General features: G+C 36.5%; 1 protein-coding gene across 9 annotated transcripts in view; it reads left to right on the top strand.

Annotated features, from left to right (window-relative positions):
• Window positions 1–14663, top strand: part of ITGB3BP (integrin subunit beta 3 binding protein) — a 92587-nt gene that overhangs the window by 38458 nt on the left and 39466 nt on the right. For all 9 annotated transcript variants that reach the window (XR_009599440.1, XR_006059760.1, XR_006059759.1 and 6 more), the window contains one exon: window positions 12698–12764. Coding sequence is in view for 6 of the 9 variants with exons in the window: in XM_012165554.4 (XP_012020944.2) it covers window positions 12698–12764 (67 nt within the window). In the remaining 3 variants the exon portion in view is untranslated. The remainder of the gene's footprint in view (window positions 1–12697; window positions 12765–14663) is intronic.

Raw genomic sequence — 14663 nt, 5'->3', positions numbered from 1 at the left:
AGATGTATATGTTTTCTTCAAGCTCTATAGTTCTGTGTTGTTGTTTTTTTCTTTAATTCATTTGATACACCTTTTGTTTAAAATTAAAAATTAGTGCCTTAGATATGAAACATCTCTATACTGAAATGTGAATAGATATTAAGTGGATACATACTTAATTTCCATATTGAAATTAAATATGGACTTAAGGGAACATTTCTTTTGCCCATAAAAAGATTGGTCACATGATCTCAGTTGACATTTAAGTGGATAATTATCACCGGTTATAGTACTTGGTAAGCTCTTTTTTGAAAAGTCATATAGCAAGAGTTCCTGGGGTGCTGGTAATATTCTATTTCTATATGATGGCTATGCTGGTTCACTCTATAATTATTCATTAAACTGTACATATGTGTTTTATGTATTCTTTGATATATAGTTCTCACACAAGTCTCAAAATAGAATTCTGCCTAGGATCTTATAGCAGATTATGTCATTTGTAGTCATTATATTGATTTTCCTAATATGTCATCTTATTGTATTTTAGAAATAGAAAAGCTTGAATCTTACAACTTAAGTTCTAAATGAAATTATAACTTCTGTTAACAGTGTTACTTTTTAAGTATTGTACAAAACACAAGGTACAATTTAAATAAGCACTTCTGCTTAAAGCACATTTTCAAAGACATTTTAGGTGCTCTTCCCATCACTCTTAGGATATAGTGCAAAACTTTATCATGACTTTTAGGGCTATATGTAATTTAACACCTGATATCTCATCTGTCTCATTTATTCTCCTGCCCTTCCCATGTTTACAGTACTTCAGCCACTCTTACTTTCTGGCTATTTGTCAATCATGCTGAGCCTGTTGCCTCCACAAGAACTGTACTTGCACTTCTTTCATCCTGGAATATTCTTCCTCCAGGTATTTATATGTGCTTTCTATGTTCAGTTGAATTACATACTATGTGAACAGGTGGCAATATTAAATTTAAATTTATTTACAGTTATAAAAGGAAAAAATCTAGATCTGAGTCTTCCCTCTACTTAAATTCTACATAGTCTTCAAATGGAGTGACTGCTTCCAGTTTATACAGTGAAGATACACCTACACACACACACTCTCTCTCTCTCGTCATCGTGTATATTGGTTACGTTTACGTATGGTTGTGTGTGTGTCGTTATACTGCCCTACCCCTTAGTAGGGGTCATCCCCATCCCTGCTGTTGCTGCTGCTAAGTTGCTTCAGTCGTGTCTGACTCTGTACGACCCCATAGATGGCAGCCCACCAGGCTCCCCTGTCCCTGGGATTCTCCAGGCAAGTACGACTTGGCAAATTTTTCCAAAGTAGTATCCTTTTTAGAGGAGAGAAAAGATGGTAAAATTTTCTGTTCCTTTACTCCTAAGAATGCTTCTGGTTTTTAATAGTTGGGGTGGAAGGATAAATACCAAATTTGCATAGTCAAAGAAAGTACTTGTAAAATAGACAATAGATGTGTAGAAATCACCCCAGATTGGAGCAGTGTCAACAGCATAGACAGATACACAGATGGAGTATATGATAAAACAGTAAAGAAAAGTAATGGATAGAATAAACTCCAACCTATGTCAAATAGGAGTTCTACAATAAAGAGAAAAAGGAGCAGAGGCAGTAGTCCAAGATATACGGACTATCAGGTTTTCATAGTTGAGGAAAGATGGGAATTTCCAGATTAGAATAACATGCTTTGTCTGAGCAGGATGAATTAAAACAAATTCACACCTAATCATATCATAATAAAACTGCAGAACATCAAAAACAAAGAGAAAACTTCAGCAACTGGCTGACATTAGACTTCTCATAAGTAGTTATAGACTGCAGCAGGAAATGGAATAACACCAACTGAAAATCACATCTGAATTTTTCATTCAGGAACTAAGAATGAAGTAACGGTATTTTTATTCAGTCTGAGAGAATTAACCATTCACAGATACTCCTTGAAAGATTATTAAAGAATATTCTTCTGTGCGTACATGCTTATAACTGAGCCTCAAATAAAGGAATGGAATGCAAAGAGCAGTGGTAAAATAATAAATTAGCAAGCATGTCGGTAAATCTGTAAACCTAGTTATAACAGTGTGGTTACCAATCCTGCTGACCATAAAGCAAAAGAGTGGGTTAAAAACAAGTACTAATAGACCATAAGAGCTTGGAAGATATATGTGGAAGCAGAAAGGAATTACAAATTTAAGGTCTTTGTAATCTTCAGGGAGAAGATGGAATATCTGTCAGTTGAACTTTTAATTGTGTTTTTGTTTACTTCCCTTTAAAATGCGGAAAATAACATCTACCTCAGGATTATTGTAAGAATTAAAAGAATTAACATACAAAAAGTACTTAGAACAGTGACTGGCATATAGTGAACTGAAGTGGCACAGTCGTGTCTGACTCTTTGGGACGGCATGGACTGTAAGCCTACCGGGCTCCTCTGTCCGTGGGATTTTCCAGGCAAGAGTCCTGGAGTGGGTTGCCATTTCCTTCTGCGGGGGATCTTCCCACAGATCAAACCCGGGTCTTCCACATTGTAGACAGATGCTTTACTGTCTGAGCCAGCAGGGAAATCCTGGCATAGAGTAAGTGTTCAATACATATTTTCAGTTCTGTTCAGTCACTCAGTCGTGTCCAAATCTTTGTGACCCATGGATTGCAGCATGCCAGACTTCCCTGTCCATCACCAACTCCTAGAGCTTACTCAGAGTCATGTCCATTGAGTTGGTGATGCCATTCAACCATCTCATCCTCTGTCATCCCCTTCTCCAACCCACTTCATTCTTTCCCAGCATCAGGGTCTTTTCCGGTGAGTCAGTTCTTCGCATCAGGTGGCCAAATATTGGAGTTTCAGCTTCACCATCAGTCCTTCCAATCAATATTCAGGACTGATCTCCTTTAAGATGGACTGGTTGGACCTCATTTCAGTCCAAGGGACTCGCAAGAGTCTTCTCCACCACCACAGGTCAAAAGCATCAATTCTTCGGTGCTCAGCTTTCTTTATAGTCCAACTCTCACATCCATACATGACTACTGGAAAAACCAAGGCTTTCACTGGATGGACCTTTGTTGGCAAAGTAATGTCTCTGCTTTTTAATATGCTGTCTAGGTTGATCATAGCTTTTCTTTCAAGGAGCACGGGTCTTTTAATTTCATGGCTACAGTCACCATCTGCAGTGATTTTCAGTTCAGTTCAGTTCAGTTGCTCCGTCGTGTCCAACTCTTTGCAACCCCATGAATCACAGCACGCCAGGCCTCCCTGTCCATCACCAACTCCCGGAGTTCATTCAGACTCACGTCCATCGAGTCAATGATGCCATCCAGCCATCTCATCCTCTGTCATGCCCTTCTCCTCCTGCCCCCAATCCCTCCCAGCATCAGAGTCTTTTCCAATGAGTCAAGTCTTCACATGAGGTGTCCAAAGTACTGGAGTTTCAGTTTTAACATCATTCCAAAGAAATCCCAGGGTTGATCTCCTTCAGAATGGTCTGGTTGGAAATCCTTGCAGTCCAGGGGACTCTCAAGAGTCTTCTCCAACACCACAGGTCAAAAGCATCAATTCTTCAGCACTCAGCTTTCTTCACAGTCCAACTCTCACATCCATACATGACCATTGGAAGAACCATAGCCTTGACTAGATGGACCTTTGTTGGCAAAAAAATGTCTCTGCTTTTGAATATACTATCTAGGTTGGTCATAACTTTTCTTCCAAGGCGTAAGCATCTTTTAATTTCATGGCTGCCATCACCACCAGCAGTGATTTTGGAGCCCCCCAAAATAAAGTCTGACACTGTTTCCACTGTTTCCCCATCTATTTGCCAAAAAGTGATGGGACCAGATGCCATGATCTTCTTTTTCTGAATGTTGAGCTTTAAGCCAACTTTTTCACTCTCCTCTTTCACTTTCAACAAGAGGCTTTTAGTTCCTCTTCACTTTCTGCCATAAGGGTGGTGTTATCTACATATCTGAGGTTATTGATATTTCTCCCGGCAATCTTGATTCTACCTTGTGCTTCTTCCAGCCCAGCGTTTCTCATGATGTACTCTGCATATAAGTTAAATAAGCAGGGTGACAATATACAGCCTTGACATACTCCTTTTCCTAATTGGAACCAGTCTGTTTTTCCATGTCCAGTTCTAACTGTTGCTTCCTGACCTACATATAGGTTTCTCAAGAAGCAGGTCAGGTGGTCTGGTATTCCCATCTCTCTCAGAATTTTCCACAGTGATTTTGGAGCCCCCCAAAATAAAGTCTGTCACTGTTTCCATTGCTTCCTCATCTATTTGCCATGAAGTGATGGGATGGGATGCTATGATCTTAGTTTTCTGGATGTTGAGTTTTAAGCCAGCTTTTTCACTCCTCTTTCACTTTCATCAAGAGACTCTTTAGTTCCTCTTTGCTTTCTGCCATAAGGGTGGTGTCATCTGCATATCTGAGGTTATTGATATTTCTCCTGGCAATCTTGATTCCAGCGTGTGCTTTATCCAGCCTGGCATTTCACATGATGTACTCTATATATAAGTTAAATAAACAGGGTGACCATATCCAGCCTTGACATGATTCTTCCCTGATTTGGAACCAGTCTGTTCCATGTCCATTTCTAACTGTTGCTTCTTGACCTGCATACAGATTTCTCAGGAGGCAGGAAAGGTGGTCTGGTATTCCCATCTCTTGAAGAATTTTCCAGTTTATTGTGATCCACACAGTCAAAGGCTTTGATGTAGTCAATAAAGCAGAAATAGATGTTTTTCTGGAACTCTCTTGCTTTTTCAGTGATCCAACAGATGTTGGCAATTTGATCTCTTGTTCCTCTGCCGTTTCTAAATCCAGCTTGAACATCTGGAAGCTTTCTGTTCACATATTGTTGAAGCCTGGCTTGTAGAATTTTGAGCATTACTTTGCTAGAGTGTGAGATGAGTGCAATTGTGTGGTAGTTTGAACATTCTTTGGCATTTCCTTTCTTTGGGTTTGAAATGAATACTGATCTTTTCCAGTCCTGTGGTCACTGCTGAGTTTTCCAATTTTGCTAGCATACTGAGTGCAACACTTTTACAGCATCATCTTTTAGGATTTGAAATAGCTCAACTGGAATTCCATCATCTCCACTAGCTTTGTTAGTAGTGATGCTTCCTAAGGCCCACTTGACTTCATATCCCAGGATGTCTGTCTCCCAGTGAATGGTCATGCCATTGTGGTTATCTGGGTCATGAAGATCTTTTTTGTATAGTTCTTCTGTGTATTCTGTACACCTCTTAATATCTTCTGCTTCTGTTAGGTCCATATTATTTTCATTCTTTATTGTGCCCATCTTTGCATGAAATGTTCCCTTGGTATCTCTAATTTTCCTGAAGAGATCTGTAGTCTTTCCCATTCTATTGTTTTCCTCTATTTCTTTGCATTGATCACTGAGGAAGGCTTTCTTATCTTTCCTTGCTATTCTTTGGAAATCAGCATTCAAATGGGTATATCTTTCCTTTTCTCCTTTGCCCTTAGCTTCTCTTCTTTTCTCAGCTATTTGTAAGGTCTCATCAGACAACCATTTTGCCTTTTTACGTTTCTTTTTCTTGGGGATGGTCTTGATCCCTGCCTCCTGTACAGTGTCACAAACCTCCGTCCATAGTTCATCAGGCACTCTGTCTATCAGATCTAATCCCTTGAATCTGTTTATCACTTACACTGTATAATCGTAAGGGATTTGATTTAGGTCATACCTGAATGATTTAGTGGTTTTTCTTACTCTCTTCAGTTTAAGTCTGAATTTTGCCCTAAGGAAATACATATTTTAGCTGTTTTTATGAACATTATTATCAAAAACATCGTATGATTTATTATAAAGTGGTAGAAAGAACAGTAAATACTAGCTTCTTTTAAAAAACTAAGAGTTCGTATAAGAGTATGAATATTAATATAGACCAAAATAGTTACTATGACAAAAGGGCTTTATTGCAAATATTAGAACTTTTTATGTAACGAAAGAATGAAAGATTCACTACCAGAAACGGAATCCTGAACCGATGTGCATGAAAAATAAAAACTCAAGCAAAACGTGACAAAATAGGACAATATTACAAGGAGAAACTCACAAGTCCTTAATCATAGTAGGCTATTTTTTCAGAAACTGATAAAATAGATTTTAAAAGTTTGGAATGATAGAGATGGTTTATGTGTTTGTTTTTATTGTCATTCAAACAATACTTTTTCTTCCAGTTTTATTGAACTATAATTGACATACTGTTTAAGATGTTCAACGTAATGATTTGACTTAGGTACATCATGAAATGATTATCACAGTTAGTTTAGTGAACATCCATCACCCGTTTCACTTTTCTGTTGTTCTTTAGTCTCTCAGTTGTGTCCTACTGTTTGCTACCCCATGGACTGCAGCATGCAGGCTTCCCTGTCCTTCACCATCTCCCAGAGCTTGCTCATTTCACATAGATATAAATAAAAGGAAAAAAATTTTCCCTGTGATGGGAGCTGTTAGCTTTCTCTCTTAACAGCTTTCATATATAACATACCACAGTATTAATTACATTCATCATGTTGTATGTCACATACCTTGTACTTAGCTGTCTTATGACTAAGGTTTGTACCTTTTGACTACCTTCGTCTCATTCCTCCTTCCCACTACTATGTGCCTCTAGTTGTATTCTATAGTGGCTGCACCAATTTATATTCCCACTAGTAGTGCATAAAGATTGTCTTTTCCCCATATCCTTGTCAACACTTGTTGATTCTTCTCATTTTGATAATAGCCATTCTGACCACATATGAGGTTTTGATTTGTATTTCCATGATTATTAGTCGTTTGAGCATCTTTTCATGTGCCTTCTGGCTGTCTATATATCTTCTTTGGAAAAATGTCTGTTGAGACCCTCTGCCTGTTTTATAATCAGGTTGTTTGGTTTTTTGATGTTGAATTGTTTATGTTCTTTGTATATTTGGGATATTAACTCCTTACTAGATATATCATTTTGAAATATCTTTTCCATTCAGTAGACAGTAGTTTCCTTTACTATGCAAAACTTTTTTAGTTTGATATATTTCCATATATTTATTTTTGCTTATGTTTCCCTTGCCTGAGAAGATAATATCCAAAAAGAATATTACTAAGTCAGATGTCAGAGATCTTACTGCCTATGCTTTCCTCTAGAAGTTTTATGGTTTTAGGTCTTACATTGGAATCAGAGTGTGAAACTCCAGTTTTGTTCCTTCTCAAGACTGTTTGGATATTTGAGTATTCTTTTTGTTATAAAGTATAAAATATTTAGAATTGAGTGATAATAAAAACATGTCAGCACGTAGAGGAAAAAATTTATACCTAAACATGGCATGATAATGAAAGCATTCATAGTAGATTTACATTTATCAGTGCATATATTTTTAAAGGATGACTAAAAACTAACAAGCTGAACATTGAACTCAGAAAGAAAAAGAACAATAGAACAAACCATAGAAAGTAGAAGGAAATAAGAAAAATATAAACCAAAAAATATTACATAGAAATGGTTCAATTAAAAGAATAATAGGATCTCATTCACCCCTTAGCCTACAGACTCCAACTTAATCTGCAATAACTCTTTTAGAAAAAAAATTTTAGTGTGTGACACCTTAGGCAAGTAATTTTAAACCTCTCTGGGCCTAGGTTTTCCTCAATTCTTAACTTCTGATTTGGGACCAAAAGATCCCTGAGATGTGCCAAGTGTAAAGTATATTTATTAAGAAGCAGCGTGATACTGGCCTAAACCTGCTTGAACTTTAATTTATTAGTAAATAATCATAGCAGCTTGGCTAATAGAATGATCTTTGTAGTTAAATGGCTGGATTTAGATCCTGAATGTACCACTTACTAGCACTGGAGCTTCAGATAAATTTTATGACCATTCTGTGCATTTGTTGTCTCATCTGCAAAATGGGAATAAGAATGACTATCTCAGAGGTGTGCAGATTGACTAGTTAATATAACATTTAAAACAGTGCCTAGCCCTAAAGGCACTTTTTAACTGTTAGCCATCATCATCACCATTGATTATACTTCTAAACATTATTATCTATCGAAAGATATCTTCATTAGTTCAAGAAAGGGCTTCTGGGAGCCTTACCAGAAAGTCCAAATAGAATTTTTAAAGCAGTCCCGATTCAGTGATATTACATTTATCACTAGTGTTTTGTGAAACTACATTTAAAGGGAATCAAGTACACAATTATTGGAGAAGTAAATGGCAACCCACTCCAGTGTTCTTGCCTGGAGAATCCCAGGGACAGGGGAGCCTGGTGGGCTGCCATCTATGGGGTTGCACAGTTGGACACGACTGAAATGACTTAGCAGCAGCAACACCAAGTACACAATTATTAATCATATATAGCGTAGCAAGGAAGAGCACGTAGAATCCATAGTACTTTCAGTTCAGTTCAGTCGCTCAGTCATGTCCTTCTCTTTGCGACCCCATGAATCGCAGCACGCCAGGTCTCCGTGTCCATCACCAGCTCCCGGAGTTCACTCAGACTCAAGTCCGTCGAGTCAGTGATGCCATCTAGCCATCTCATCCTGGGTCGTCCCCTTCTCCTCCTGCCCCCAATCCCTCCCAGCATCAGAGTCTTTTCCAATGAGTCAACTCTTCGCATGAGGTGGCCAAAGTACTGGAGCTTCAGCTTTAGCATCATTCCTTCCAAAGAAATCCCAGGGCTCATCTCCTTCAGAATGGACTGGCTGGATCTCCTTGCAGTCCAAGGGACTCTCAAGAGTCTTCTCCAACACCACAGTTCAAACGCATCAATTCTTCAGCGCTCAGCCTTCTTCACAGACCAACTCTCACATCCATACATGACCACAGGAAAAACCATAGCCTTGACTAGACGGACCTTAGTTGGCAAAGTAATGTCTCTGCTTTTGAATATACTATCTAGGTTGGTTATAACTTTTCTTCCAAGGAGTAAGCGTCTTTTAATTTCATGGCTGCAGTCACCATCTGCAGTGATTTTGGAGCCCAAAAACATAAAGTCTGACACTGTTTCCCATCTATTTCCCGTGAAGTGATGGGACCGGATGCCATGATCTTCGTTTTCTGAATGTTGAACTTTAAGCCAACTTTTTCACTCTCCTCTTTCACTTTCATCAAGAGGCTTTTTAGTTCCTCTTCGCTTTCTGCCATAAGGGTGGTGTCATCTGCATATCTGAGGTTATTGATATTTCTCCCGGCAGTCTTGATTCCAGCTTGTGTTTCTTCTAGTCCAGCGTTTCTCATGATGTACTCTGCATATAAGTTAAATAAGCAGGGTGACAATATACAGCCTTGACGTACTCCTTTTCCTATTTGGAACCAGTCTGTTGTTCCATGTCCAGTTCTAACTGTTGCTTCCTGACCTGCATACAGATTTCTCAAGAGGCAGGTCAGGTGGTCTGGTATTTAGTGTATGTTAATTGCTAATAAAATGGAATGAAATAAGGAAAAGTGATTATTAAATAAGTGGAAAACTCTTGGTGTGGTAGAGTCCACTCAGTAGTCTTTGATAACTGATCCAAATGTTATTCTTTGAGACATTAAAATTCCTCCTATTTAACAATTGAAATGTCTGTTATTTAAAAGCATAATTCCTGGGTGCTTCTCTGATGGCTCAGTGGTAAAGAATCTGCCTACCAATGCAGGATACCCAGGTTTAATCCCTGATCTGAGAAAGTCTCACATGTCTCAGAACAACTAAACCTGCGCCATAACATTTTTTAAAAATTTATTTATTAATTGAAAGATAATTGCTGTGCAGAATTTTATTTGTTTCTGCCAAACATCAGCATGAATCAACCACAGATATACATATATCCCTTCACTCTTGAACCTCCCTGTCATCTCCGTCCCTATCCTACCCCTCTAAGTTGTTACAGAGCCCTGGCTTGAGTTCCCTGAGTCATAACAGCAAATTCCCATTGGCTATGTATTTTACATATAGTACGGTAAGTTTCCATGTAACTGTCTCCATACATCCCATCCTCTACACCCTCAGCCCCGTCCCATGTCCATAGGCTGTTCTCCATGTCTCTCTTTCCATTGCTGCCCTGCAAATAATTTCGTCAACTTTTGCACCAGTATTCTGGAGCCCAGGAACTGCAACTACTAAGCCCTCGAGCCGTGACTGCTGAAGCCTGTGTGCCCTAGAGCCCATGCTTCACAGCAGGGGAAGCCACCACAGTGAGAAGCCCTCGTGCAACTAGAGAGTATCCCCAGTAACTGCAACTAGAGAAACAAAGACCCAGCACAGCCAAACATAAGTATATAAAATTATATATATATAAAAGAAAAACAAAACGTAAGTCCTTCCATGAGAAGATTGAAATTAATGCTAAATCCCCTTACAATAATCAGAATGCTTAGAATGACCTTAAACACCTGGTAAAAATTCAAATAAATCAGTCTTTGCTATATCTCACCTAGCACTACTGACTGCTTGTGCTAAAAATGTGAAAAATAATTACAGGTTAAAAGAACAAAGTAATATGACAGAGCTTTATTGAATGGAAATAGCTTAATTCAAAATTCAGGAAGTTAGTATTAATCTTTAGGCAAAGATTAATTCTGTTGTATGAAATAAAAGTATATTATATAGTTTTCATTTGTGGTTTTTCTATTAAAAATACTTTTTTTGAGAGATAGATTTTAATGAACTTATTTCCCCAAAGTTCTCTAAAATCATAAGTAAAATATTATTACTCTTTTCCCCATTCATCTTTTATTAAATAAACTGTTAACCATATTGACTTATTCTATTTGGAATTTAAGGATACCAACAAATCAAATAATGAAAAGTTAAGAGAGGTAACTAGGACTTTAGCAAAATTTCTAGACCACAGGTTTTTCTGTTTTGGGCACTAAAGACTATTATGAGATAAAAATTTAGTTGTGACAGAATTTTTTGAGAAAAGGCCTAAGTTCCAAAGTAACAACGAGGGAAATTATTGTTAAAGTAGTTTCTGAACCACCTCTGTCAATGAAATTATAAATTTCCTCTAGAAATAGAAGCAAATGAGAGTAATGGAGTACAAATTAAATGAAGAAAAAAATGTAAACCAGCAATGGGTAGTCTGTTCCAGACAATATATTTTTTAATGTGTTAATAAATCACGCTTAAATTTTAAAGAAGTTGCCTTCATGTTATCTGCGTATTTGATTTCATCTGGAAGTATTGGATCCTCCTGCAGCATTATCTAGAACTATGCCATCCAGTACATGTACATGTTAAACATGTGGAGTGGGACTGATCTGAATTGAAATGTGTTATAAGTAAGAATACACACCAGATATTAAAATCTTAGTTTGGAAAAAATAATATAATAATTTATATAGATTGTGGGTTAATATAAGAATATTTGAGTATATTGGGTTAACTCAAATATTCAAATTTGACTTTCCTTTTAAAAAAATTTTGTTAGTAGATTTTAAATTAATAAGTGGCTCATATTTTATTTCTTTTGGAGAGTGTGAGCTTGTTTTTCATGGTGCATTGTACCAAAACATTTTTTAGAAAAGTAGTAACTGCCAGTTGTTGAGCAAATGGAACTATATTAAAATGTGTAGTGTGAGAAGGTGCCAATGTTTGTACAAGATAAAAAGTGAATTTTCATCACTGATTTTCATTAGTAGTAAAGAGTTTGGATTATTCATTCATTTGCTTCTTTATTCATTCAGTAAAAGGCCTGTATATGTTAAGCACTGAGAATCTCTAACTATGCTAATGTGTCCTCAAGTATGAGGACTAAGTCAGTATGCACTTTTAAATTGAAGTTTAAAAGTTGATTTACAATATTGTGACTTACAGCATAGTGATTCAGTATTTTTGCAGATTATATTCCATTGCAATTTATTAGAAGATAATAGGTATCATTCCCTATGCTATACAGTGTATCTCACTGTCTTATATATAATTGTCTGTGTCTGTTCATCCTAAACCACTAATTTGTCCCTCCCCTTTTTGCTTTCCCCTTTGGTAACCACAAGTTTGTGTTGTCTGTGAGTCTGTTTCAGTTTTATATAGACATTCATTTATTATCTTTTAAATTCCACTTATAAATGACACCATGCAGTATTTGAAATATCTTCAAAGGCACTAAAGGTATTTCCAAGAGTTTACTAAATCATTTAGCATTTAAGCAGTCAGGTACTTTTGTCCCTAAAATTGTATTTGATTTACTGTGCTATCATGAGGAGCTCACTATTTTCTAGATATTAGTATCAACAATTCCTTGTTGTTAACTGTGAGACAAAAAAATAGGAGTTAAATAATATAAACTGGAAACTTTAATAATTTTTATTAAAATATTTGATGAAAGCATCCTTTATCAAGTAAAGTTTATATTATCTAGTTGGGTTTATCTAGTTTTTCTTTTTAATATACTAGGCCCCAATAGAAATTTTATTCAAAAGATTTCTTCTGTATAATATAATCATGAATAAAAAATTAGAGTGGAAAAAAATAAATAATTAAGAATGGGAAATAAAAAAAGAAACAAAGTATCTATTGCAAAGTTCTTCACAATATTGCAAAAATTTTCTCATACCAAATTTCAGGATACTTTGTCATTAACTACTCTTCTTTCATTTGTCCACTCTTTTATTTTTTATTTAAAATTTGGTGATCTAAATTCTATTTAAAGTTTGACAGTTTTGCTTTAACTTTATGTTCCTTTTATTGCACACATAGGAAAGAGGGAAAACTTGATTCACCTCAGAATAAACAAAAGAATGGAATCTACTGTGCAAGACAATGAGTAAGTTTGTTTTTGCTGAAATAATATACATGTGTCTTAAAAAGGTCATATTTGTTAAAGTGATGTTTTAAGATTAATCATTTATTTTGAGAAATGAATGGTTTTTAGAAATGTTTATAGTTTATAGAAATGAATAAAAAGTTTGTAGAACTATTTTTTTCTTAGAGAAGTAACATACTTTATGATATGTTTTAACAGGGTTCATATGATGGTGATATGCATGCATGCATGCTAAGTCGCTTCAGTCGTGTCTGGCTCTGCGACTCTATGGACAGCAGCCCATCAGGCTTCTCTGTCCATAGGATTCTCTAGGCAAGAATACTGGAGTGGGTTGCCGTTTCCGTCTCCAATGATGGTGATATATGATATCTTAATTTTAATACCCATTTAGCCCAGTTCCCCCCGTCTATGCTTAAGAAACTAGCTTAGGGTAAAACTGAGGGAAACACCCTCTTTGGATGGAGAAGTAATATATTAATTTACAACATGAGACCATAAGCCCCCAATGGGTAGATACCTCGTTTTCCTCATCTTTACCCATCCTTCACATTGTATGGCACAAAGAAGATACAGCTGGAAAAGTAATGGATGGATAGAGAAGTAATATTTTAGAACATAATGTCTAACAAATAACTGGTTCAGGAGCTACGAACATAGTGAAGCCAGCAGAGTAAGGAATCTAGAGGAACCCAGAAGGCTTATTGGCCATCAGTCAACAATTTTCATATTGGCCTGTCAATAGTGCCTTGAATGAAATCGTTCTGTGTAGAAAGCTACTCCCTGTGTATTCTGGAAAGAATATCTATATCTATCCACTAAGGAAAAATTGAAAATTTTTGAAAAATTGAGATAAGCAGAACAGGGAGTTGAATTTTCATAGTAATTCATGTGTTCAGCTCATTTACTTTTCCAGCTGTATCTTCTTTGTGCCATACAATGTGATGGATGGGTAAAGATGAGGAAAATGAAGTATCTACCCATTGGGGGCTTATGGACTCATGTTGTAAATTACTATACCTTCCCTAACTTAGAAGTGGGTTATAGGTTATGTTTCAAAATGTTATTTATTTATTTAAATTGAAGTACAGTTGATTTATAGTCTTGTATTAGTTTCAGATGTACAGCACAGTGATTTAGTTTTTTATATGTGTGTGTGTATTCTTTTCAGATTTTTTTCCATTATAGGTTGTTAAAAGATATTGAATATAGTTCCCTATGCTATACAGTAGGTCCTTGTTGTTTATCTGTTTTATATATAGTAGTATGTATCTGTTAATCCTAAACTGCTTATTTATCCCTGCCTTCCTCCCCCACTTTTTCCTTGATAACCATAGGTTTATTTTCTATGTGAATGTGTTTTCTGTTCTGTAAATAAGTTTGTGTCATTTTTTTAAATTCCACATATAAGTGATATCATATGACATTTGTATTTCTCTGACTTAACTTCAGTTAGTATCTCTAGGTCCATCCAATTTAAAGGGCATTCTTTCATTCTTTTTATGGCTGACTGATACTCCATTGGGTTTTACCACATGTTGTTTATCCATTCATCTGTCAGTGGACACTTAGCTTGCTTCCATGTCTTGGCTCTTGTAAATAGCTGTAAATGCTGCTATGAACATTGGGGTGCATGCATCTTTTTGAAATAGAGTCCTTTCCAGATATATGCACAGGAGTGGGATTGCTGAATGATATGGTAACTCTATTTTTAGTTTTTTAAGGTGCCTCCATACTGTTTTCCATAGTGGCTACACCAGTTTACGTTCCCGCCAACAGTGTAGGAGGGTTCCCTTTTCTCCACACCCTCTCCAGCACTGTTATTTGTAGACTTTTTGATGATGATCATTCTGAGCAATGTAAGATGATATGCACTGTAGTTTTGATTTGCAGTTCTCTAAT

This window comes from Ovis aries, chromosome 1, assembly GCF_016772045.2.
Source record: "Ovis aries strain OAR_USU_Benz2616 breed Rambouillet chromosome 1, ARS-UI_Ramb_v3.0, whole genome shotgun sequence".
NCBI classification, from domain to species: Eukaryota; Metazoa; Chordata; class Mammalia; order Artiodactyla; family Bovidae; genus Ovis; species Ovis aries.
The sequence above is the reverse complement of the archived record's forward strand: the minus strand, read 5'-3'. Positions and strand labels throughout refer to the sequence as shown.